This window comes from Schistocerca nitens, chromosome 10 (assembly GCF_023898315.1).
Source record: "Schistocerca nitens isolate TAMUIC-IGC-003100 chromosome 10, iqSchNite1.1, whole genome shotgun sequence".
NCBI classification, from domain to species: Eukaryota; Metazoa; Arthropoda; class Insecta; order Orthoptera; family Acrididae; genus Schistocerca; species Schistocerca nitens.
In genome coordinates, this window is record NC_064623.1 from 157,055,261 (window position 1) to 157,081,975 (window position 26,715).

General features: G+C 41.2%; 1 protein-coding gene across 2 annotated transcripts in view; it reads right to left on the reverse strand.

Annotated features, from left to right (window-relative positions):
- Window positions 1-26,715, reverse strand: part of LOC126210068 (serine/threonine-protein phosphatase PP1-beta catalytic subunit) — a 99,385-nt gene that overhangs the window by 13,241 nt on the left and 59,429 nt on the right. For both annotated transcript variants that reach the window (XM_049939190.1, XM_049939189.1), the window contains exon 6: window positions 20,563-20,697. In XM_049939190.1, the coding sequence (XP_049795147.1) occupies window positions 20,563-20,697 (135 nt within the window). The remainder of the gene's footprint in view (window positions 1-20,562; window positions 20,698-26,715) is intronic.

Below are 26,715 nucleotides of genomic sequence, written 5' to 3' on the forward strand. Positions count from 1 at the left end.
TGAATGTAAAAAATGTCGATATCTGGGACAAAAGCATCTAACGGCTACTACAACAGGAATGACTCTAGAGAGTCGATAGGCTCAAAAAACACTGTTTAATCTCTAGGGTCTAGAAATTTTGGGAAATTTTTTCCTCAGGTGAAAGACAGGAAACAGGAAAAGAAGGGTAACTTTTATATCAGCTGAAGGGGAGGAAATCCACTAGGTATAGGAAAAGATTCAGAAGTAAAAATGGACTAAGAACCAGGATATATGTGCTATCAAAACTCAGGCAGAGCATAAAATTACTTGCCCTTCCACAAATCATAAGCACTTGAGAAGCACCGCTGTTATTTGTCTTCACTGTCAAATATGCACTGATCTATCTACATCCTGGATAGTCGTGATCTTTAATAAGCATTGTTTTAGTAAGTATTTTGATCACCTATCTTGCGAGAAATTTCGTTTCTTTTGTGCATGTCATGAGCAAAAAGGTGGACACAGCGTATAACCAAGGCACCTACATTTCCTGCACATGGAGACACCTGCTCATAGGGAAAGTTATTCCCCGAGAACACTGCCCCACCTCAGAGATTCGCTGCAGGCCATAGAATCTCGCCTTGCAAGACAATGGTCGTGATGACACTGGTCAATGGAGACACACAGAAGACATACAGAGCTCAATGGAGACGGCATACGAGGTGTGGCTAGAAAAAAACCGGACTAGTACTGGTGAAACAATAAAACGAATGCAATGAGGCTGAAAGTCGCGTGGCCTGTCACGTGACTCTCGCTCCACCTACTGCTCGACTTTCATCTGCCTCCTGCACTCGGTCTGCCCGTGGCGTCTGTTTTAAGTAGTTGACGTTTTGTCTGTGCGTCGGAAAATGTTGAGTGTACAGAAAGAACAGCGTGTTAACATCAAATTTTGTTTCAAACTAGGAAAATCTGCAAGTGAAACGTTTGTAATGTTACAACAAGTGTACAGCGATGATTGTTTATCGCGAACACAAGTGTTTGAGTGGTTTAAACGATTGAAAGATTGCCGCGAAGACACCAGTGATGACACTCGCACTGGCAGACCATTGTCAGCAAAAACTGATGCAAACATTGAAAAAATCGGTAAACTTGTTCGACAAGATCACCGTTTAACAATCAGAGCAGTGTCTGAGTTAACAGGAGTTGACAAGGAAAGTGTTAGGCAGATTCTTCATGAAAGTTTCAACATGAACAAAGTGTGTTCAAAAATGGTTCCAAAGTGTCTCACAATGGAACAGAAGGAACGCCGAAGAATGATTTGTTCTGACATCCTGGAAAACATTGAAAGTGATCCCACCTTCTTACAAAATGTTATTACTTGCGATGAATCGTGGTTTTTTACTTACGATCCCGAAACTGAACGCCAATCGATGCATTGGAAAACTCCTGGTTCTCCACGACAAAAAAAAGCACGAATGTCAAAATCGAAATTCAAGGCAATGATGATTGTTTTTTTTTGACATCAAAGGGATTGTGCACATTGATTGGGTACCAGAGGGACAAACAGTGAATCAGCATTACTACATTAGTGTCCTGGCTACCCTATGCGAGCGAGTACGGAGAAAACTGAACGATTTGTGGAGAAAAAAGTCATGGATCCTTCACCAAGACAATGCCCCAGCTCACAGTGCGTTGTCAGTGAAGACGTTTTTGGCAAAACACAACATTCCCATCTTAGATCATCCACCCTACTCACCTGATTTGGCCCCCTGTGACTTGTTTCTTTTCCCTAAAGTCAAGTCAGCTTTGAAAGGAACTAGATTTGCGACTGTTGAAGCAGTAAAAGAAAAAGCGACGGAAGTAATGTATGGACTTACCGAAAATGATCTGCAGCATTGCTATGAACAGTGGAAAATTCGTATGGAGCGGTGTAGAGACCGAGGAGGAGAGTACATTGAAGGAGATAACATGAAATTGTAAATAATTGTAAATAAATGTTTTTTCAAGCATCAGTCCGGTTTTTTTCTAGCCGCACCTCGTATATGTATTGTGAGCTATGTCAAGCCTTTGTTAAAGCCTTGTTACAGTAAAATCTAATACGGAATATCATAACTGGGATAAATACATGTGCAATAGAGAAGCAATACAAGAATTTATTTTGTAGTAATGGGTGTTTTGAGATTTCCACCTGGCACGGACTTGCCATCTTCAAGAACTGAGTGTGCTGCCTCAAGATAGAGCAACTCAGTCCAGTCAAATAGCTAACAGAGGTTAAAGTAACAGTGACCACAAAAGCTTTTAGCCAACATAGTCCACCTATATACAATGCCGGAACAATGGTAGGTGCATTACATTCCACACCTAATCATTTTGTATGCTTCTACAGTCACTCAACAATGACACTTTTCTGCACACTACAGTTTGTCAGCAAATAGTCACAGACTGCTGCTCACTATCAATCCCATCATTAATTTATATAGATAATAAAAGTGGTCCTATCACTCCTCCCTATGGCACTCCTGATGATACAGTCATCTCTGATCTGTCACATGTCTTCGAGCCACTCATCTACCTAGGAACCTATTCCATATGCTTGGCCTTTTGTTAACAGTATGAAGTATGGCACAGTGTCAAATGCTTTCTGGAAAGCTAGGAATAGAGAATCTGTCTGCCACCATTCATCCACAGTTCACAGGACATTGTCAAAAGTTTCGCACGAGAAAATCTTTTAAATACTGGGATGAGGCATATACATAAATGACCTTGTGGATGACATCTGAAGTTCACTGAGGCTTTTTGCAGATGATGCTGTGGTACATCGAGAGGTTGTAACAATGGAAAATTGTACTGAAATGCAGGAGGATCTGCAGCGAATTGACGCATGGTGCAGGGAATGGCAACTGAATCTCAATGTAGACAAGTGTAATGTGCTGCGAATACATAGAAAGAAAGATCCCTTATCATTTAGCTACAATATAGCAGGTCAAGCAACTGGAAGCAGTTAATTCTATAAATTATCTGGGAGCACGCATTAGGAGTGATTTAAAATGGAATGATCATATAAAGCTGATCGCCGGTAAAGTAGATGCCAGACTGAGATTCATTGGAAGAATCCTAAGGAAATGCAATCCGAAAACAAAGGAAGTAGGTTACAGTATGCTTGTTCGCCCACTGCTTGAATACTACTCAGCAATGTGGGATCCGTACCAGATAGGGTTGATAGAAGTGAGAGAGAGAGAGAGAGAGAGAGAGAGAGAGAGAGAGAGAGAGAGAGAGAAGATCCAACGGAGAGCAGCGCTCTTCGTTACAGGATCATTTAGTAATCGCGAAAGCGTTACGGAGATGACAGATAAACTCCAGTGGAAGACTCTGCAGGAGAGATGCTCAGTAGCTCGGTACGAGCTCTTGTTGAAGTTTCGAGAACATACCTTCACCGAGGAGTCAAGCAATATATTGCTCCCTCCTACGTATATCTCGCGAAGAGACCGTGAGGATAAAATCAGAGCGATTAGAGCCCACACAGAGGCGTACCGACAATCCTTCTGTCCACAAACAATACGAGACTGGAATAGAAGGGAGAACCGATAGAGGTACTCAAGGTACCCTCCGCCACACACCGTCAGGTGGCTTGCGGAGTATGGATGTAGACGTAGATGTAGATTCATGGACAGGAGCTCTCATAGTTAGAATATGCAACAAACTGACATTAAGGATATTAATCTGTAATTTTGTGGGCCCGTTATTTTACAGAACTCCCCCCTGTGTTTTTTCTGGAGTGACAGGATTTGAGATACAGCCATTCAGAAAAATTTAAATGTAAAGCCTCTGAGAAGGCTATTGCAACTGACAGGTTAAAAGATTTGCCTATGTCCAGCTAAAGTTAAAAGATTGTTAAAATAAACGAATGCCGTAAGTGTAGATAGCAAGAGAGGTCAAGGAAAGACATTGAAGAATGGAAAAGAGAAGAAGCAGAGTGGGCAACAAACATGACTCCAAACACTAAGGAATGGGGACTGTTCAGATCTGCTACACCTCAAGGTATATTTGGGAAGAATTAAATTAAGTAATACAGCAAAGCACAATGGATACCCCCCTCCAATAAATCACTGCAAGTGATACGATATAAGAGCAGAAAATTTGTATACAATGTAGTTAAGGCCTGCAAAGAAGGCAAGCAGAAAGGGACCACTATTATTACTTTTTATTTTATTTATTTGATTCCAAGGGACTAACGCGATGAAAGTTACTTGGTCATGGAACAAATCAGTACCTAACTTACAGAATGCTGTTCCTAATTTTTTAAAACAAAAAAATTAATAAAAAGAAAAAAGTGTATGAATAAACAACACATTACAAAGGAAAGTTCATAGGTGTTACGAGAAATTGCTGTACAGAATAGGTATGAGTCGTAAGGAAACCTTTCAACTTGGATATGAATACAAACTGGCTTACGGGAACAAAGGACAAGTTCCAAAGAGCACTCTCACTCACGCAATTCAGGAAAGCTGGTTTGGTGGAAAGAATCCAGATGGCACAGGCTATGAAACAGTCATTGAAGTCAAGCATACAATGCTACGTGGCATACTCAGTAACTGGACAGTTAAGCTGTCCCTTTAGCACAGTTTGGTGGTGGCTGTTCCCGCAGACAGCCATTTCTTAGTTGCCATGCCCACATAAAATGCCACTTGACCACTAACAAGCTGTCTGTTGGGATGAACAGCTACCACTAAACTGTGCCCAAGAGACAGATGGACCATCCGGTTGCTGAGTATGTCATGTAGCAATGAGTGATTGACTTTAATGACTACTTTACAGCCTGTGCCATCTGAATTATTTCCATCAGACTAGCTTTTCTGAACTGCAATATATCCTCCTTTCCTGTAACACCTTTGTCTCAACCTCCTCCTCCTCCTCCTCCTCCTCCTCCTCCTCCTCTTTATGTTACGGCCTCTGTAGGACCACAAGCAGCCCCTTTGTGCATTGCATTTTCCTCTTCTTCTCCCAGAACCTCTTCATTCTCTCTCCTTTTCTCTCCCACTCTTCTTCAGAGATCTTCAGTGTCCTTTTCTCCTGTCAGTTTCACTGGTGACACACTAATCTTTTCCCGTATTATTCTCTGTCATTGATCCCTAGCATATTGGTTGGTGTATATTTGTTCCTCCAATTCTCCTTTCCTTCAACCTTGATCCCCAGTTCCAACCAGTCCTTCCAAAGTTCTACTACCCATTTGGTTCCTGTCTTTCCCCTTGTCCTCCCTGCTGTTTCCCACACACTCTTTGTCATTCTGTCCATACTCATCCTAATTATATGTCCAGCAAACCTTGCCATTTTGAGTCTGATTTTCCCTGACATTCTTCTCATGTTCCAGTACAGTTCTTCCCTTGGTCTTCACATCCATCTATCTCTGCCTCTTTTGGGACTTAGTATTTTTCTCTCTTCTTTCTCTAGTTTTTCTGCCCCATTTTCCCCAGTGTCATCATCTCAGCAGCATACAATAGTGCATTCCTCACCGTTGCCTCTGTGGATATATTCTTTTTAATATGTATCTCTCTCGTCACACAGAAGGCTGACCTCATCTTTTTATCCTCTCTCTTATTCCCTTCTTGCTCCTGTTCCTTCCTGTTATAAATTCTGCCAGGTATTGAAAAATTTGTCTACCATTTGCACTGTGTCTTCTGGTGTTTCCCAGTCTGTCTCAACCTTCATTAACCTTTGTGCCACCCGTCTGCCTCTACCCCTTTCCTTGCTATCACTCCAGCCTCACAGATATGTTCTGTCCCAGCTCACCTGCACAGTCCTTTCCTTTTCTCTGCTTCTCTCTTTTCCCTTCCCCTCCAGCAGCACTGCTCTTCCAATGCTGCACTAGGAGCCCACCATCCTGACTAACATTCCTGCACACTCCCTCAGGCAGTGATACAGCACCCCTAACTGCTACCATTCATCCACCCCCACCCCACATCTTTTCTGTACTCCCACTACCCACCCCAGCCAAGCCGAGCCGAGATTGCTACTCACTACAGTATAGCTGCAGCATTCAGAGACAACAGTGTGTGTGTGTGTGTGTGTGTGTGTGTGTGTGTGTGTGTGTGTGTGTGTGTGGTGGGGGCACAGCTATTTCCCAGTTTAAGTATGCCAATTGTACTGTTTGTACTTAAACATCATGGACAGTAGCATATTTTGACATTGCTTATGGTAACTCTTTGGCAGCTATGATAAGCCTAGTTTACACAATGATACTGGTTTGTACAGAACTGCGCTACTGGCCACTATGCATGCCTGGCATATGTCTGTGCAACTCGGCGAAACTAAACATTTGGCTTTTTCCAACTTTGGCGACACTAGCTGCATGAGTACTGAGGCTAGGTGTGTTGGTAGAGAGTAAACAAACTGAAATTTTAAGTGGGGAATGGAGGCCACTGTTTGCTTTTTGGGTGTTAATGCTATGCACAGGTATTTGTCGTATTTTAACGACACTGACTATAAAAATGAGCAGCGACTTGTTGCTGCGCTTGAGACTCTTGTACGCAGTCTGAACATGGTTTCATAGGTAATACCTGAGATGCACAGCAAAACCCTTTCAATTGCAATTAACAGTGTACATACACAGATGAATTAAGAAAGATACAGGCAAGCAAAACATCTAGCTGTGCAACAACCCATGTCTACAAGACTAAAATCCTGTGGTCTGAGTTGGTGATTCTTTTCTAAGGGGCTCCGGAACGCCCTATACTTGCAATGTTAAAATAACGCTTATAAATTACATCTTTCCTCACAAAGTATTTGAGGTAGGAAGTTGAACTTTTTACAGATTATTTATTGGAATATGGGCTACAACTTAACATAGGGATTTTACAAAATTTTAGTTCAGCTATTAAAGATGATTTTTTTTTCAATTGTAATGAAAATTCACAACATTTTTTTGCAATTTTTTATTTATATATTCAAAAATATACAGTTTTTTGGAAAAAGGCTGTGTTAAATTATGCAGAAGGTACTGTGTAACATTTACTGAAAGTTTGAAACAAATATGTTTGGAAGATCCTTAGAAAACATGTAATTAGTATGAGAAAATAAAAGTTTTGGGAATCGAGCGACAAAGATTGGATTAACTTTTTAGTGCATTCCAGGTCCATAGGATGGATTATCTTCATCCTCTGCAAACTCCTCCTCCAGCTTCCTCTTGTTCCTCCTCCTTTTTACTCTTGCTTGTATTTCTAGACTCTTTACAGCCCCGTCTGCAGCCCGAAGGCGTTCCTTGTCTAAAGCAAGCATCGCTCGTACCATGTTAGAACCTATCTTCATTCCCATATTTCTAAATACCTTGCACCTTACAATGTTGCCATCATTGAAAGTCGCAACAGCATCATACACACCAAAGTGAAGTGTTTCTATTCCAACAAATACAGTCTTGGGGATTCTCGACCATATAACATTATTTACACTTTCATTGGGGTTTTGAGTTTTTCCGTGAATACACTTTTTCAACAGTTCAGGTGCTGCTAAGTCTCTGAAAATAGGTTTTATCACCTCCATTATTGCATGAGGCAGACTCTGCTTATGAGTGTACACTTCACCAGTTAGCAATCCTTTGTTATATTTACACCAACTGTCTTCTTCTTTGGGACACAAGCTATGTTGGGGATTTTCATCGTCTTTATTGTTTACAGTAATAACACATACCTTTGGCTTTCCAACATTTCTCCTTTTCTTAAAAGCCTTCAGAGGATTTCTAATAACTTTACTTTTACTCATTATTATACTTCAACAAAACAGAGACTCAAGAAACAGAATTAATTACGAATATTTTCGAGATAACGACAGAGTAAATAAACGTGAAACAATCGACAATCACACCAGCGATATATATTGAACCATCACAGGTTAGCCACAACACATACTTTATCTCACATCACTAAAATGTACCTGATGAACATGGACGTTAATAATAACACCATTTGACAGCAGTTTAACAGCGCCACAGTGGGTCACACCCATGTAGAACACATTTCAAAAAAAATTTAAAAATAGTTGTAGTCTTCGGAATTGAATAAATTATATATCTATTAAAAGGTAATAGTCTGCAGATTCTGAAAACGCAAAAAAGTAAAAATTGAACTTTTCATGATTTTGAGCCTTTCCGGAGCCCCTTAAGGAAGATAACTGATAGCGAGAAAAAACAGGTAACCTGAATTCTTCAATCAATATTAATTTATTTAAAAATTTACAAAAGTGTTTCCTATTCACAAACTACAGTACAGATGATTAAAATAAATTTTAGAGTCTTCCAGTACAATTTCTTTCAAGAAGCTCTGTGAGTAACCACTACGTTGACCTCTTTTCTTTATGCAATCAGGAACTCAAACACGTTTCTTTTTTTCCATCCTTTGTCTTGTGCAGCAATTTCATGCAAAAAAGGTTAACTCTGACACATTTTGTAATGATGAATCGTAAGTGTACAATGGTCACACCATGTCAACAGACATATACGAAACTACTTGCGTGCAACTCATTGTACGAAACGAGTGGCGCAAGCGTGTGTCATCATGTAAACGAGGCTTTACGTTCACATTACCATCTGATTATTTCAGATTCATAATGTTGTGTACTTTTTAAAATGGCACACTGTCACATGCTGTTTTGTAATGTGCTGCAGCAAACAAGCATAACTGTTACTCACAATTTTGATGTCTGTATAATAATAAATGTGCCACCACAGTTGAACTTTTGGTGTTTTAGTAAGACACAGTGAATTTTTACATTGTTATTTACAGCATATTTATTAATGATGTATGAGAAAACCTGAAAATGGCTACAAAAGCCAAAATTGGTTGTGTGACCATAACAGGCACAAACAAATATCACAAATCAAGCAATGGAAAATCCAGGATGGAATGTAGCAATATTAGAGAAGGAAAGTTACTACTCACCATACAGCAGAGATGCTGAGTCGTGATAAGCACAACGAAAAGATTCACACAATTATAGCTTTCGGCCATTAAGGCCTTTGCCAGAAATACACACACACACACACACACACACACCTTGCAGATGTGTGTGCAAGGTGTGTGTGTGTGTGTGTGTGTGTGTGTGTGTGTGTGTGTGTGTGTGGGCACGCGCATGTCTGTCTATTACTGACAAAGGCCTCAATGGCCAAAAGCTATAATTGTGTGAATCTTTTTGTTGTGCCTATCGCGACTCAGCATCCTCACTATATGGTGAGTAGCAACTTTCCTTCTCAAATAATTATTATAGCGTTAGTGGGAAAATGTCACCTTCATTATTCTTACATAAGATATAGGACGTAAACGGAAGTCTCCAGATGTACATCGCTCAGTGTTACGAAGCTGCCAGCTACTTTTAGTTTAGGATGTAATTTTTGCTAGTAAAGCAAGCTTCCGATAATCTAGGTGCAGATTATCCAGTTTGCACATTATCCATGGATAAGCTATTTCTTCTTCTTGTAGCATTGTTACGATGTCTTTGCAAGTTTATTAAAGAAAGCACTGGATTTCATGATCTGTCTAGGTTGATTTAAATCTGTTAATTAAATCGTTTACCAAAAAAAATTCAACTGCTGCTTTCACCACCAAGTTCCAAATGATAGATTCCGTGCTGCAATTTCAACATTTTCATACTGCACTAAATGGCCGGTGTCAATGCAATTTTCTGCCACAGCCGATTTAATGGACTGTAAGAGTCGGGTGTACCTATTGTGTTTGACACGTCTTTCCTGAACAGTACAAATCGTTTGCACAATATATGGAAGGCCACACTTGCAGGGTATCTTTTAAATCCCTGCCTTGTGGAGCATCGAGGCATCTTTGACAAAACAAACTAACTTTGTGTTTGACACTTTTTTTTAATAAACACCTAGACACATTGCTCAGTTAATAATGAAATCAATAACATAACACTGATCAACACCATAGCAAAAATATTAAATGTAACAGTATTATTGGAAAAGAAAGTTGCTACTCACCATATAGCAGATATTTTGGCCACCAAGGTCTTCGTCAAAAATAGATGACTGATGCACACGCATGCACGCACTCACAAACAAATGCAACTCACACACACTACTGCTGCTGCTGTCTCTGGCAACTGAAGCCACACTGTGTGTATGTGTGTGTGTGTGTTTTTGTCGAAGGACTTGCTGCCTGAAAGCTCATTTGTGAAAATCTTTTTGTTGTGCCTATCTGCAACTCAGCATCTCCGCTACATGGTGACTGGCAACTCTCCTTTCCATAATATTGTTACATCCCATCCTGTATTTTCCATTGTTTAAAAATTTAATTTATGCATACTCTTTGCTGCCAAATGACATTTCTGAAGCTTGGGTTTCTGCGGTTTAAACTGATGGAATGAGTACTGTAGCATACTGTAGCTTTAGTGTGTTAACTCTCTCTGAAGATGGCCGAAAAGTATATGGCAAAAGTATTAGAAGAACAAGTAGATTTATGTTGTTGCACTCCTAAAATTTAAAGATTCAATTATTACCATGATAAAAACATCACGGCACATATCCACAGATGATGGTTTGTCGAATTTTTAAATGAATAAAAAATTTAGTACTGATGTATTATTATATCCAGAATAAATATTAACATTTAGAATACATTATTATGCATGTGACTCTCGTTTCACTGCCATTAGATGATGTAGGCTCCAATCCCACCATCTGGCATCCCAAAATATTTTCCCCATTCGATCTTCAGGAAAATGTCTTCAGTAAATTTCCTATCTATATATTTGCCTAGCTCTTTCTCAATATACCAAAGGTCAATAATATCAACCCATCTGCTCCTGGTGAGTACCACTTAGGAGGTGGGCTTCCAAAAGTGTCATTGAAACAAAGGAAGGTAAAGTAGTTCTAACTGCAATAATACCCCTCGCAATATCAGTTTTTTCCGCACCCCCATCCATACGTAATACATATCCATGCACATATGAAATCTCCAAAGTCTTATCCACACTGTATTCCTCAAAACTTTGTAGTTCAGTTTCTATTTTACAGTCTGCTGATAACGGTGTAGATAGTTCATGTAGAAACATCTGCATTAGAGAAATATTCAAAATTTACAATTTGTGAAATCCACATGCAACTGTTAAAATTTGACCCCTCTGGATAAGTATGTGTTTTGGGATCAATATACTTTATTTGAAAGCCTCCATTCCATCTTTCTAAAAACCATCTTATCTTTTCTGGGAACCATGTAATTCAAAATTGGTGTCCTCTTAAGTATTCTAGAATGTGTCAATCTCAAAATGTAACCCATTCAAAAATCCAGTCACTGTCTTATAGTAATATTTCTGTTTACCTTGAATAGTATTTTAGTTTATGCAGTATTTCAATTAGACAATCCGAGTTGGTCGAAAAATATCAACAAGCTTTGGAAACCCTATATGCATTCCTACTTCCGTCCTATAAAACAAAACCATCATATGCACCTATCTAGGGCATGAAGCCAACTTCTACCTTTGTCAGAAAAGTTCCAGGACAAGTTTAAAAGAAATAGAAAATGGCACTTGTCAAATACTGATCCTAGCTCCTACTGAAATAGCCCCTTGGTTATCTATACACAGGTGTCAACATTTATGGAGATCTTGGAAGCAATCAGGGAAACTTTCAACTGCAATGCTTGTAAGATCATTTGTCACAGCCTGTTGAATGTAAGTGATATCTTGATGAAGCTTTCCTTACAATCACATTTTCACCTGTGGAAATAAGAAAATCACAAGGCAAGAGGTAGGGCGAATATGGTTGATGTGGGACAGCATACTAGAATGTCTGGCCAGATACTAGACTCACCAAGCAATGGCAGAATACGCACACAAAAGGAGGTCGTAATTAGGTAAGCTTTCGGAACCAGTGGCTCCTCCTTCAGGCAGCAGGGTTGAAGGGGAAAGAAGAAGGGTGAAGGGAAAGGACTGGAGAGGTCTAGGAAAATGGGTAGATTTCAGTAAAGTGATCCAGAACAGCAGGTCAGGGGAGACTTACTGCATGGGATGATAAGGAAAGACTGATTGCTGGGGACTGCATCAGATGAGATTTGAAAACCTGAGATCTTAAAAGTAGAAGACAGGATAATATGCAGGTCAGAGATTACAGCTTAAACATCATGCATGAGTTAATAAGAGTGAGAAGGTAAGTGCATTGTACATAACAGAGGTGGGAGGGGGGCTGTGAAAAATAGACGGGTAAGATGAAAGATGTAGAAAACTAAAACTTTTAAAACTTTTCTTCACTCCAGATACTCAATGACAGGTAAAGCAGTATCGGATTTTGCATTGTGATGCAGTAGTAACCAGCTCTCAGAATGGTACAAATCAGGACGGCAATGTTGAATTGCTTCTCATAAACGTTTCAAGACCGATGCAAAGAGGTTGGCTCACTGCTTAACATGGGGGAACATACTCTTGGTGAACTAATCCTTTACTATCAAAGAGTACTATCAGCATTGTCTTTGTTCTTGAAGGTTGTCAGACTTTTTTCAAGGCTTGTGATCCAGGTCTCCACCATTCAGCACTTTGATGCTATTGTGAGGGTCATACTGGTAGCACCAACTTACATCTCCAGCAACAATCTTTGACATAAATGTGGGATAACATCTGGGTCTATCCAATGGTTCAGTGGAAATTCTTCACCTATCCTCTTTCTCTTCATCTTTTAGTGTTGGTTGGTTTGTGGGATTAAAGGGACCAGACTGCGATGGTCATCGGTCCCTTTTTCCAAATACTAAAAACACCCACAAAGAATAAAAACGAGTAACAGAATAGATCACAGGCAACACAGAACAAGAGAGCCTTAGACAAAGACCAGACAAGACGAACTAAAATCACAAAGAGTGTGACGGTGGTTGGCCGACCATAGAAACAAAAAAGGAAAAGCCAACCACCGAGAAACACATTAAAAATTCAGATTAAAATCGTAGGCCAATGGCCAGAATCAACACAAAAGAACATAACAAACACTCAGAGTAAACGATAAAAACCCCCTGCCCGAATAAAACATAAAACTAAGCCAGCCATAACAGGGTCATCAGATAAAAGGGCAGGGAGCGTATCAGGCAGCGCAAATGTCTGCCTGACCACAGCTAAAAGGGGGCAGGCCAACAAAATGTGGGCCACTGTCAAAGCCGCCCCGCAGCGACATAGAGGAGGGTCCTCCCGGCGAAGTAAATAACTGTGTGTCAGCCGGGAGTGGCCAATGCGGAGCCAACAAAGGACGACTGAGTCCCTGGGGTTGGCTCGCATGGATGACTGCCACACAGTCATCGTCTCCTTAATGGCACGGAGTTTATTGGGCGTGATCCGATCGCGCCATTCAGCGTCCCAAAGCGCAAAAACTTTTCGGCGGAGGACTGCCCGCAAATCAGTCTCTGGGAGGCCAACATCCAGAGATGGTTTACTCGTGGCCTCTTTCGCCAGGCGGTCAACATGTTCATTGCCCGGGATACCGACATGACCGGGGGTCCACACAAAGACCACAGAGCGGCCACAATGGGCAAGGGTATGCAGGGACTCTTGGATAGCCATCACCAGACGAGAACGAGGGAAACACTGGTTTAGAGCTCGTAAACCGCTCAGGGAATCGCTAGAGATAACGAAGGACTCACCTGAGTAGGAGCGGATATACTCTAGGGCACGAAAGATGGCGACCAGCTCAGCAGTGTAAACGCTGCAGCCATCCTGCAAGGAACGTTGTTCGGAATGGTCCCCTAGAGTTAGCGCATACCCGACACGACCAGCAACCATCGAACCGTAAGTGTAAACAATGCCAGAGCCCTGATACGTGGCCAGGATGGAATAAAAGCGGCGGCGGAAGGCCTCTGGAGGGACTGAGTCCTTCGGGCCCTGTGCCAAGTCGAGCCGAAGGCAAGGGCGAGGAACACACCATGGGGGTGAATGCAAAGTGGCCCGGAAAGGAGGTGGAACAGTGAAAATCCTAAGCCCGGAGAGAAGCTCTTTGACGCGGACCGCAATCGTACAACCAGACCGGGGCCGACGTTCTGGCAGATGGATGACCAATTGCGGGAACAGGAGACGATAGTTTGGATGCCCAGGCAAGCTAAAAACATGGGCAGCATAAGCGGCCAGCAAACATTGACGCCGTAACCGCAGGGGAGGGACACCTGCCTCCACTAGTATGCTGTCCACAGGGCTGGTGCGGAAGGCACCAGTGGCAAGTCGCATCCCACTGTGTAGTATTGGGTCCAGCACCCGCAGCGCAGATGGGGAAGCGGAGCCATAAGCCAGGCTCCCATAATCCAGACGGGACTGGATTAACGCCTGGTAGAGCCGTAACAGGGTAGATCGGTCGGCGCCCCAGCTGGTGTGGCTCAAGCATCGCAGAGCATTTAGATGCTGCCAACACGCCTGTTTAAGCTGCTGAATATGAGGCAGCCAAGTTCTCCACCACAGCAAGAAGTTTGCCGTCAAGATAAAGCCGCGGCTCAGAATGGACCGTTCGGCGCCGGCAGAAATGCATAACGCGGGTCTTGGCAGCCGAAAACTGAAAACCACGTGCTACAGCCCAAGACTGCGCCTTGCGGATAGCGCCCTGTAGCTGACGTTCAGCAGCTGCAATATAGTAACGGCAGAAGTCGTCAGCATACAGGGAAGCGGAGACAGAATTTCCCACCGCTGCAGCGAGACCGTTTATTGCAATTAAAAACAGGCAGACACTGAGTACAGAGCCCTGTGGTACCCCGTTCTCCTGGATGCGGGAGGAACTATGGGAGGCTGCGACTTGGCATGCGGAAGGTACGATACGACAGAAAATTGCGGATAAAGATCGGCAGAGGGCCCCGAAGGCCCCATCCATGAAGAGTAGAAAGGATGTGATGACGCCATGTCGTATCGTACGCCTTCCGCATGTCGAAAAAGACAGCGAGCAGGTGCTGACGGCGGGCAAAGGCAGTGCGGATGGCTGACTCCAGGCTCACCAGATTGTCGGCGGCGGAGCAACCTTATCTTTTAGTGTGTAAGGGACGACTTCCACATTAAGTTTCTGTTTCTCTAAATCTTTGTGTAAGATCTTATGACACATATCACAATTCAAATTAAGTTGTTCTGATATTGCATGCACAGTTACATGATGGTCTTCTTGCAATAACTGCCTTACATATTCCACATCTGAATTGGTATGTGCTGTAGACAGGTGACCAGCTCTGGGATCTTTTTGCACTGAAGTTTTGCCTTTATGAAAACTTTTGTGCCACTCAAAAACATGACTTCTTGAAAGTGCCTTGCCTGCATATGCTTGCTTATTCACTGCCCACATTTCACTAGGGGTTTCCCCGAGCTTAACACAGAACTTAATTTTCACTCTTTGCTCACAATCAGCATCTATTTTATCTAGTGTGTTACTAAGCACAACCCTCCCACCAAGTGAATTTGGCAGAAACATGGCCAAGGTAATTTCAAGGATGTGTGGATACCATATAACAAACAAACATTTGTTCCTTTTTAGTACTGTAAACTCGAAGGGGGGGGGGGGGGGGGCTGTCCTGAAGCTTTTCTGACAAAGGGAGTATCAATCAAAACAGTGTCTTTGCTTAGTGCGTATCTGTACTTTTTTTGTTTTTTCAAGTTACTATCTAAAGTGCAATAGGTTATTATTCTAAAATTTTATAATTGTCCTGTGCACATCTTTAAATTGGCATTCTGCACAAAGCAACAGTCAGTGGCCAGCATCCAGCGTGTGAAGTTCCAAGTGAATTCAAGCCTAATACTCAGCATTTAAACATTGGTGTCAGGTAGACAGTAGTCAACATTCTAAGACCATAATCACGTAACTTGTTCGTCAGTTTGTGTAGTCAGTCCATAAGCATTAATTAAGTATAAATACCACATAATGTTTCGTACCAATCACAATTATTTTCAAGTCGGCAAGCACTCAACACTCAATTTGTAAAGTTCTCTATTTGTGAACTGTGGGTATGCTTTTATTGTATACAGTCACTTTGATACTGAGTTGGGGCCTAACAATCGTTGTGTAATGCTCTGTATCACTAATGAATAACTGAACTGTGGAAATTAGTCCTCTGTATTGAACTGGTGCTCTATGTAGACAAAACATTATCCCCACTTATGTAATCTCACTGATCCGTTGAGTGAATTATATGAAAACTAATAGTCAGCTGATCATCATTGTGAGTGACCACATTAATGCACACCTATAAGTGTGCTGTGTACAATTATTTTAATAAATCACTTCAAAATCCTTCCAATTGCCAAAAGAGCTTTGCAAAGAAAACTATTGAGAAACATAACTTGCAGGTCAGTAAGTTTGCAATATACACTGTGTTTTTTAAATAGCAGAAAAATATATTTTGGGTTATTTGTGTCTGATTATCTGCGAAGTCTAGGGTCTCTAATAACGAAGTCTAGGGTCTGTAATAACCTGGTTAATCAAGCCTCTGCTGTACTATTATAGGGTTTAAATTTTGAGGACGTCATCTCAATAAGTTTAGATATACTGAACTGAAATATGGTGAATAGTTGTCCTTGTGTTTGTGGAAAAAGTGATCTGACAGACAACTGAAACCCTGGTGCATCCGAAAGACATTCAACAGATTTCAAATTGGCATTTTTGGCGGGCTTATCTGACACATACACTGTCCCTTACCATGTTGACATCAGCTTTATCACTCCAACACATGGATATTGTTAGTAGAAACTTCATCACTCTGTGGGATGCAAATTGCTCTCTAAACTTCTTTGATAAACACAAGTATTAATGTTTCCATCAACCAAATCCAATGACTTCAAAAATATAAAAAGCTTGACAAAGCACCTCACCACTTCCACCGAATATCACTTCTGGGGTAAACTTTGGAAATAAAGATCACAGTTTTACGAAATTCAGAAACTAAATCTACATAATACTGTCATCTAACAAAATTAGAATTTGATGCATATACAGTCCTTGGCCAAATTATTAGATGCACTGTGCATTTTAAATGTTATTTGTAATAATTGCATGTTGAGTATTATATTTAATGTGATTGATCGAAAAATGTATGACAGTTATGCAGGGCACTTATTATATTGTTGAATTTTGTTATCTATTGGTGCTACATGATATTGGATTGTTGACTTACTGTATGTCTCAATGTGCAGAGTACATCATCATACAGGAAAGGACCTGTTCAGTGGCATTCTCGCTTGTAACTGGTGTAATACTTTGTTCGCTTTGATTATCAACTTCGTAATATCGAAATCACAACTGATTGTTTAACAGTCAGATATTACTAATTGTGACCTTTAAAAATGGGTAGAAGAGGGGATATTTCACCCCATAAAAAAGTGAAGGTCAAAGCCGTCATTAATATGAAAATTTATTCCAATCGGGAAATTTCATGAAATTTGGAAATGTCAGAAGCTCACGTGAGGAGCATAAAGAATAAAATTGATTCAGGTGAAGAAGTGAGCCCCAGAAGGAAGAATAAATGTGGAAGAAAACCAATTTGCACCCCAAGCTCAGAAAGATTTCTCAAAATAATTTGCCTAGAAAACAGATTTGAAACAACAAAACAGATAAAATCTCCACGAAGAGGCTAATGTGAATGCAACTGAACACACTGTTCATAGAAAGTTGAACAATACCGATTTCAAGACTTGTCGACCCGCTAGAAAACCAAAGCTAACAGTCACAAATAAAGGATGTGTCTGAAGTGGGCTAAACAATGGTGTGATAAAGATGTGGTCTTCTGGGGATCGGTAATTTAACTTTAAAATTATTTATGACATTATTTAACCTATGTAACTTTATTCACAGTACATTAATTATGTGCAATGGGAACCAGGATGGCTCTGTCCTATGCCAACCTCTTCATGTGCCGCATTGAAGAGGCTTTCCTGAAGACCCAACAGCTGCTTCCCCTGGCCTGGTATAGGCTTATAGATAACATCTTTGTGAAACTTCCTGGCACATTAAAACTGTGTGCCAGACCAAGACTCGAACTCGGGACCTTTGCCTTTCGCGGGCAAGTGCTCTACCAACTGAGCTACCCAAGCATGACTCACGACCCGTCTTCACATCTTCACTTCTGCCAGTAGCTCGTCTCCTACCTTCCAAACTTTACATAAGCTCTCCTCAGTTGGTAGAGCACTTGCCCGCAAAAGGCAAAGGTCCCGAGTTCGAGTCTCGGTCCGGCACACAGTTTTAATCTGCCAGCAAGTTTCATATCAGCACACACTCTGCTGCAGAGTGAAAATCTCATTCTGGAAATATCTTTGTGGTCTGGAATCATGGTGAAGAAACACTCCTTAATTTCCTCCATAACCTCAACTCCTCTTCGAATCTGAATTTCACCTGGACCTTCTCCAACACCCAAGCCACCTTCATGGATGCTGACCTTCATCCTGTTGAAGCTCACATCCACACCTCTGTCCACATCAAACCCACAAACAAACAACAGTACCTTCACCTTGATAGCTACCATCCATTCCACATCAAACACTCCCTTCCCCACAGCCTAGGTATTCGTGACAAACATATCTGCTCCAGTGACGAATCCCTCAACAATTACACCAATAACCTGACCAGTGCTTTCCTCTCCTGCAACTATCCTGCAGACCTTGTCCACAAACAGATCTCCCAAGCAATACATTCATGCCCATCCAACAACAATGTTCCTACCCCCAGACCACACAAAAGCATCCCCCTTGTCACTCAATATTATCAAGGCCTCGAATACATCAACAAATTACTCCGTCACAGATATGACTTTCTCAAGTCAAGCCCCGAAATGATATCATCCCTTGACAATATTCTCCCCACACCACCCAGATTTGCCTTTCGTCGCCCCCCTAACTTCCGTAACATCCTTGTCAAACACTACAATATTCCCAGACCACCTTCTCTACCCAGCGGTTCCTACCCCTTTAACACACCCCACTGCAAAACCTGCTACTGGTAAAACACACCCAATTCAAGGCAGGGCCACATGTGAAACAAAATATGTCATTTATCAGCTGACATGCCTGCACTGCACAGCCTTTTAAATTGGTATGACGACAACTAAACTGGCTGAGTGCATAAACGGGCACAGACGACTGTCCGCCTAGAAGATGTCCAATACCCAGTAGCAGAGCATGCCCTCCAGCATAACTAGGGACCTGCTACACCATACGTGCCATTTGGCTTCTCCCACCCAACACCAGTCCCTCAGAACTGCGGAGATGGGAACTTGCACTCCAACACATCCTTTCATCCCGCCATCCCCCTGGACTGAACCTACATTAACCAACCCCACTCCCATTTACTCTTCAGTCTTCTCCTCTTTAGCTATTAACGCATCTTTTCATCCTACACATTTGTGTTTATTTTTATACTATATACCGCTTTACTTCTGTATGCATCCTCTTTGGTTTGAAGCTGGCACAGTACTTCCCTCTGACATCCATGCCTCCATCTTTGCTACCCTCCCTGTTTACCTTTCCCCCGTTGCTTCATAACCTGGGTTATCCACTTTCCCTTCTTCCCCTTTTTTTCCCCTCTCTCCTCCCTGATGAAGGAACAAAGTTCCGAAAGCTAGGATACGTAAATTTTCTGTTCTGTTTTGTGTATCTATCGGCTGTACTGAGCTGAGGTAAGTACTGGCCAGCCCCTCTATCTCTTTGTTAGTATTTGTTTCACATCTTTATATGAGATTTTCCATTAATCATTTAATTGTTTCTTGATTTTTACAGGTATGATTAAGCGATGAAAGCACATTTGAAGTTTTAACCAACAAATCTCAGTATGTGCACCATCAAACAGAAGAAAAATTTCATACAGACTGCGTTATTCAGAGCGTAAAACATGCAAAGTGATTTGGTCTGTCATCTGTGGCAACGGTACAGGACATATTTGCGTGGTTAAAGGCATAATGAGGCAAGACCAGTACCGAGAATGGTTCTCGAATGGGGAACCATTTATTTTTATGCAGGATGAAGCTCCCTGTCACACAGCCAGGTCAGTTAAATCCTTTCTGAAGGAACAAAATATCCCTCTGTTAGACTGGTTAGGTAATGGTCCTGACATGAACCCCAGAGAAAATGTATGGGAACTAATGAAGAGTCAGGTGGCAAAAGATGTCATCACAACAAAACACAGCTCTTAGAGAAGGTCATCCATGTGAGGTACCATCATCCACAAATGCAGGACACAGTGCAGTCCTGCATCGACAGCCATGTCGTATTAAGGCTCTCATAGCTACAAAAGGTGGCTCAATGAAATATCAAAAGTAATGTTTTCACTTTCACAATATTTTTTGATGTAATTACTGAAATAAAACATTTTCAACAAATACTACATTTTATTTCTTTGTTTTATCACCTTAGTTGTGAAGTACGCTACACACAATCATTTTATCACACTTTATGTGCTGAAAAAAAAAAAAATCATTAGACATAAATCAAAATTTGCTTAAAAACTGTAGTGCATCTAATAAATTGGCCAGGGACTGTATATTAAACTTAACTCTAAAAACACAGGACCATAATTTTACTGAAAGTACAAGGCAGATTTTCCATTCTTGCAACAACTGCAAGAGGCAGGGGCAACATTTATTTATTCTTACACAAACACTAATGGTAATTATTATTCCTATTTACCTGGAAAGAACACATGAGCGTTTCATCCACTGACATCATCCCACCAGCATTGTCAAATTCACCACAATAGTTTGGTGCAGAAAACAGTGTTACCAGCTGCCTCTTCGCAAAGAACTCATAGCCGTCCTCCACAACCTAAAACAAACTTTAACGTGAATCTGAAAATATTGTTAAAAGTAATTAACATTATTGCAAATATATGGTAATGTGAAGGCCTTGGTGGAATATACATAATTTCAAGAGTACAGGTAACAAACGTGTCAAATATTTGAGGAGGTGGATCATCGATATGCATTTAATCTAGACAAAATGTTGCTAGCTTCCAGACAAATCCTGCCTCAGAGCTGCAGAATAGGATACATTGTCAGCTGGAACCATGCAGTGAAACTGATTGTAACAACCCAAGATTAAGTTCCTTTTGTCTTAGTATACTATTGATGCCAGCCTCACTGTTAACGAATCACTCAGTAACACTTTGTTCAATATTTGCATAATTCTCTGCAGTTACTGGGAGGGTGGGGGGGGGTTGCTTTTTACTGTATTTAACAATTACTTCTATTTCTTTGTCCTTTGGATAGTTTTGAAAATATTTCGCACCCTTTTTTCACAAAAATATGTACATTCTGAAAACTATTCATCCATGTATTCTTACATTCAACTTAAACAAGTTATATTGAACAATATTAAATTGAACTATTGAAATTAGTATTTCAGTCATTTCATAACTTCATTTTTGCAGTATCTGAATCGAATTTGGCCACTCCTGGACACTGACACTGAAACAAGATAAGTTGAAATTATCTTTTCCTGTTTTCTACCACACTTTATTATAATAAATATTTAGGTCATTGCTGTAAACGTGGTATACAAACAATATACAATGCTAATAATTCATCTTCACAAAGCTACTCAACAGCAGAATGGCAATTAGAAGGTATATGAGCATGTGTGTATTCTACAGCTCACTTTCCAGTCGCACTAGACATCCTTTGATATTTCGTATGCCCCTGAGAGGTGGCAGGGTGTCAACAGCCTGTGATGTGTTCAAGCCTTGTGTGCACTCTATAATTCAGGCATTTGCTCCATACGGAAGGGCATAGGCCCAGCAAAATTAAAGTTCGTGATTTGCTTCTAAAATATCTTTCTCCACTAAGAAACACTCATTCTTAAGGTTTTATTGTTGAAAATCACTATGAATTCACTGGGGTAAGTAGTATGCAGCACACCCCTCCAGTTCAGTAAAATCATGTAGTACTAGAGCTGTTGAATACTAAAGGTCTCCTTGTCACTGGAAAGTGTCAGCCAACACTATGTCTCCGATGTGATCTACCATCCGTAGACATTTGATACATGGAGACAAACATCCTGTATATAGAAGATCTGGTGGATAACACTGAAAGCCCTACAAGGCTGTTTATGGATGACACAGTGGAAAATTTTACTGACACAATACTGTAACAAAGTGTGGAGAACTGATGTAAAGCCGTAATGACTCATTATGGTTGGACTGTATTATTGCTGATACATCACTGAAGACACTAATAAACCAAAAATGTGTAGATCTGCAGCAGTATACAGGGGAACTTATTGTGTGTGTGTGTGTGTGTGTGTGTGTGGAGGGGGGGGGGGGGGGGGGAAGATGGCAAAGAGGTTTAAAAAAAAAAAGGTAATGTACCCACAAAAGAGGTAAGCTTAAAAAATCACAACAGATTCTTGGGAATTGTTAATCAGTTTGACACCCTTTCTTTACACATACTATTAATAGATCAGATAGAAATATTGACTTAAGAGTGGTGTATTTGCTTAAGGATTATTTTAATAAGTGCAAGAGTGTTATAAAGATACTCACTGAACCTGGTATTAGATGCTACAGGAGAGGTGCTGTACATCACAGAGAGATTTACAGTTAAAATTCCACAACTATACAGCACAAAAAGAGTCAGACAAGATATTACTTCTTCCCATGTGAATCTCAAGATATGACAATGAGGAAGAATTCAGATAAATTACAGCTCTTACAGGGGCTTGCTGACAGTCGCTCTTTCCAGACATAATTCACGACTGGAGTTTATCCCCACACCCACCCACTGATAGATGGCTTGTAGAGAACAAATTATGTACATGTTGTTCTAATTTTGTTGTCATGATCATTACATGAGATGGCTGTAGGAGAAACTAATATCTTTCTTCAGTTGCATTGCAATGTGCGCTTTTCGTATTTTAACACTTTGCCATCTGCACGTCTCGTACAAATTTATTAACTAGGTGCCAGCACCGCTAATTCAGATTACTTGGCTTGTCGCCAGCCGTTCTTGACATTATCGAGAGATTATAAATTGTTACGTTTTACTAATCTCATTGTTAGCTCTCATAAGTTCTAAATCCTGTTTCCCTACTTTCATGAAATTTTGAAGACATACATATGTAAATACAAAATTTGTTTGTTTCATATATTTGTTTATTTGCATTGTCTTTGGTACTCAGTATTTCTCTTTCATATGATACGCAACAAAACAGTCTCCAAGATGTAATGTAACTCCACATTAAGTTTGTTGTTCTGTTTGTGTTTTGGAATATATATGGCAGTTTCTTCGTTTTCATTTATTGTTTCGAAAATACATAGGCCTATTAGTTGGTATTGCTTTATGTGACCGGAAAGTCTGTCAACCGGATCATGAGACATATGCGATGTAGTCGCAACTTCCAAGTTGTGCTCCATGCATTCATCGTAAATAATTATATCGTCTCTTTCATCAGCCACGATGAAAGGCACAGGAAGTTATAAAAACAAAAAAACTTGTTGACTTGTGAACTTATTGTTGCCTAAACAAAACACCAACATAATGCAAAAGATACTGAAGTGCTGCTGCCAGCCACTGCACGATACTATGCGCATAATACCACTGTGGTGTCGCTAGACGACAGAGTGTTAATAGTATGTCTTTACCTAGCATTAAATATACCTGTAGAGTTTACTAATGGAAACTATTGAGAATTTTTGTGACCCTTCAAAGCAAACTATATAAATCCTACCTTCCAAAATCATTTCCTATATCCACACTGAAGACAAAACCTATGTTCTGGAGGTAGGGATGCTGCGATGTATTTTTATGTTTTCTGATCAGCTGTATAGGTACTTTCACTTCTGAAGGTACACTACCGAATTCAGAAGTATTCAGACATGCCTATTTTACACGAAACTAACTATAAGGTGTCACGTGATGCAGATCCACCAGTATAAAAGGAGACAGGAGTATTGTGTCATCAATAAGGATGCCATTACAGCATAACCGGTAGGTTAGAAGAGCTCAATGACTTCAAACATGGATTAGTCATTCATGTCACCTTAGTACAAGTCGATCAGGGATATTTCAACCCTTCTAAAGCTCCCCTATTTGGCTGCTGGTGATGTGATTGTTAAGTGGAAATGTGAAAGAACAACCACGGCAAAACCACACCCAGGCACACTGCATGTACTGACAAACAAGGACTATCTATCAATGCATATGGTGTTTGTAAAACATCACATCAGTGGAAGAAATTACTCAAGTGGAGTGCAGGACAACCACCCCTTCAGTCAACAGTCAGCAATTATAGTAAGATGGCAGCAACGTTGTCAAGCTATCCTACGACCTTTACTGAAAAACAGTAACTAGATTGTAATCATCTAATCAATCACTCAGTGACCATAGCAGCAACAAAACAGCAGATGACAAGAGAAGGCTGTAGTGCCGAACTTGCTTCCAAAACGGTTTCACTGCAGAAGGCTGTCATATGGTTCCTCCTCTTGCTTACTGCATGAATGCAGAAATGCCAGCAATCAAGATCAGTGACCATGGGGGAAAAAAAAAAATGGTTCAAATGGCTCTGAGCACTATGGGACTCAACATCTTAGGTCATAAGTCCCCTAGAACTTAGAACTACTTAAACCTAACTAACCTAAGGACATCACACACACCCATGCCCGAGGCAGGATTCGAACCTGCGACTGTAGCAGTCCCGCGGTTCCGGACTGCAGCGCCAGAACCGCTAGACCACCGCGGCCGGCGGGGAAAAAAATAAAACTGTTCAACACTGGAAAGACAACAGGACCATGTGAGATACCTCTGAGGTTCTACGGACATAATGTGGAAGAACATGCTCCCAATCTAGTAGTAGTTTGTTATAGGTCACTGGAGCAAAGAAGGTACCTACCAATTGGAAAAAAGCACATACTCACATTTTCAAGAAAGGCCATCTGACAGACATAATTCTAGGTCTGTACTGCCAACATAAATTTGTTCTAGAATTATGGAACAGGTTTTATATTCAAACATTATGACATTCTTACATAACAAAAATCTCCTCTATAAAAATAAACACTGCATCCGGAAACAAGAGAGGTTGCAAAATTCAGTTCACTCTGTTTGGCCATAGGCATCTGGTTGATGCCATACTCCTTTATTTCTGGAAGACATTAAATACAGTTCTGCACAGTCGTTTACTGAACAAAACATGAGTTTACCGAATACTGGACCGAATCTGTGATTGGATACCGGACTTCCCTACAAATATAACTTGACAAAATGCAACAAAAACAACAAATGTAAAGGTAATTTTGGGAGTACCCCAAGCGTTTGTTTTGGTTATTATAGTTCAATGTCGGATAGACCACCAGAGACAGAGCACCTCGTGTTCCTTCTGCTAATAAGGCGAGTACACCGTTCGTTATATATTTTTACGAGTTTCCGACAGAAGTGACTGCAGTAATGGATAGGAACTGTGACTGCTGTGTAGAGAATCGAGTTGAGTTGGCGACCCTTTGCTCACCGCTCCAGGCTGCATTGGCTTCCTTCACACAGCTTGAGGCTGCTGCCAAGGGGTAGCACTGTGGGAGGTTGGATGCTCGGGACGTCCCACGTGTCCCCCCGATTGGTGCACTGCTGGGGCCGCCCCGGGTACAGCCTGCACCGAGGTTGATCCCTCACCCATAGTTGAATAGGAGATCATTCCAAAGTCTGGCCAGCAGCAGAAAACTACCCAAAGGGACGATTGTAGGGCCTCCCCGGTTTGTTTGACGAACAGGTTTTGGATGTTATCTGTGCCTGACGATGTCTGAGCCAGAGGCAGTTATCCAACCTGTTCCAGATGAAGCTTGTCGGCCTGCAAGGTCTGGGCATTCACAGAGGGTGCGTTTGCTGTAGTTGGGAGCTCCAACATTAGGAGCATAATGGCTGCCAAGGAGGAGAAGGAAGCCAGTGTGCATTCCGGGGGGGGGGGGAGTCATTCCAGATGTGGAAAGGGTGCTTCCATATGCCACGAAGAGTACAGGGTGCAGCCAACTGGCTAACTGCAGGTAGTGGCTCATGTCTGTACCAATGACGTGTGTTGCTTTGGATTGGAGGAGATTCACTCTGGTTTCGGGTGGCTAGCAGAAATGGTAAAGACCACCAGTCTTGCTTGCAAGATTACGGTGGAGTTCACCATCTGCGGCATTCTTGATAGAACTGACTGTGGTCCTTTGGTGCAGAGCTGGGTGGGGGGTCTGTATCAGAGGCTCAGGAGATTCTGTGACTGTGCAGACTGCAGATTCCTTGACGTGCACCATCATCAGGTGGTGGGTTTCCAGGTTCTGCTTAAGAGTTTGAAGAGACTGGGTGGTTTTTTAGGTTAGAGGGTCTCAGGGAACCACAGACAGGGCATCCGTCTAAAAGGGGAGAGATAAAACACAGTCAGTTAGTTGTAGAAACGAACAGTATTGTAGTTGTAAATTGTCGTAGCTATGTTGGGAAAGAACCAGAGCTCCAAGCCCTCATAGAAAGCAATGAAGCTCAAATAGTTATAGCTACAGAAAGCTGGCTAAAGACAGAAATAAGTTAAGCCAAAATTTTTTCAAATGATCTAACAGTGTTAAGAAAGGATAGATTAAATACAGTTGGTGGTGGAGTATTTATTGCTGTCAGAAGTAGTTTGCCTTGTAGTGAAACTGGAATGATAGTTCCTGGGAAATAGTATAGGTAGAGGTTATAGTTGAAAATCGGACTGAACTTTTAATTGAATTGTTTCACCAACCCCCCCCCCCCCCCCCCCGACTCACAAGATCTAGTTGCTGAACAATTCAAAGAAAACTTGAGTCATTTCAAATAGGTACCCCACTCATACAGTTATAATTGG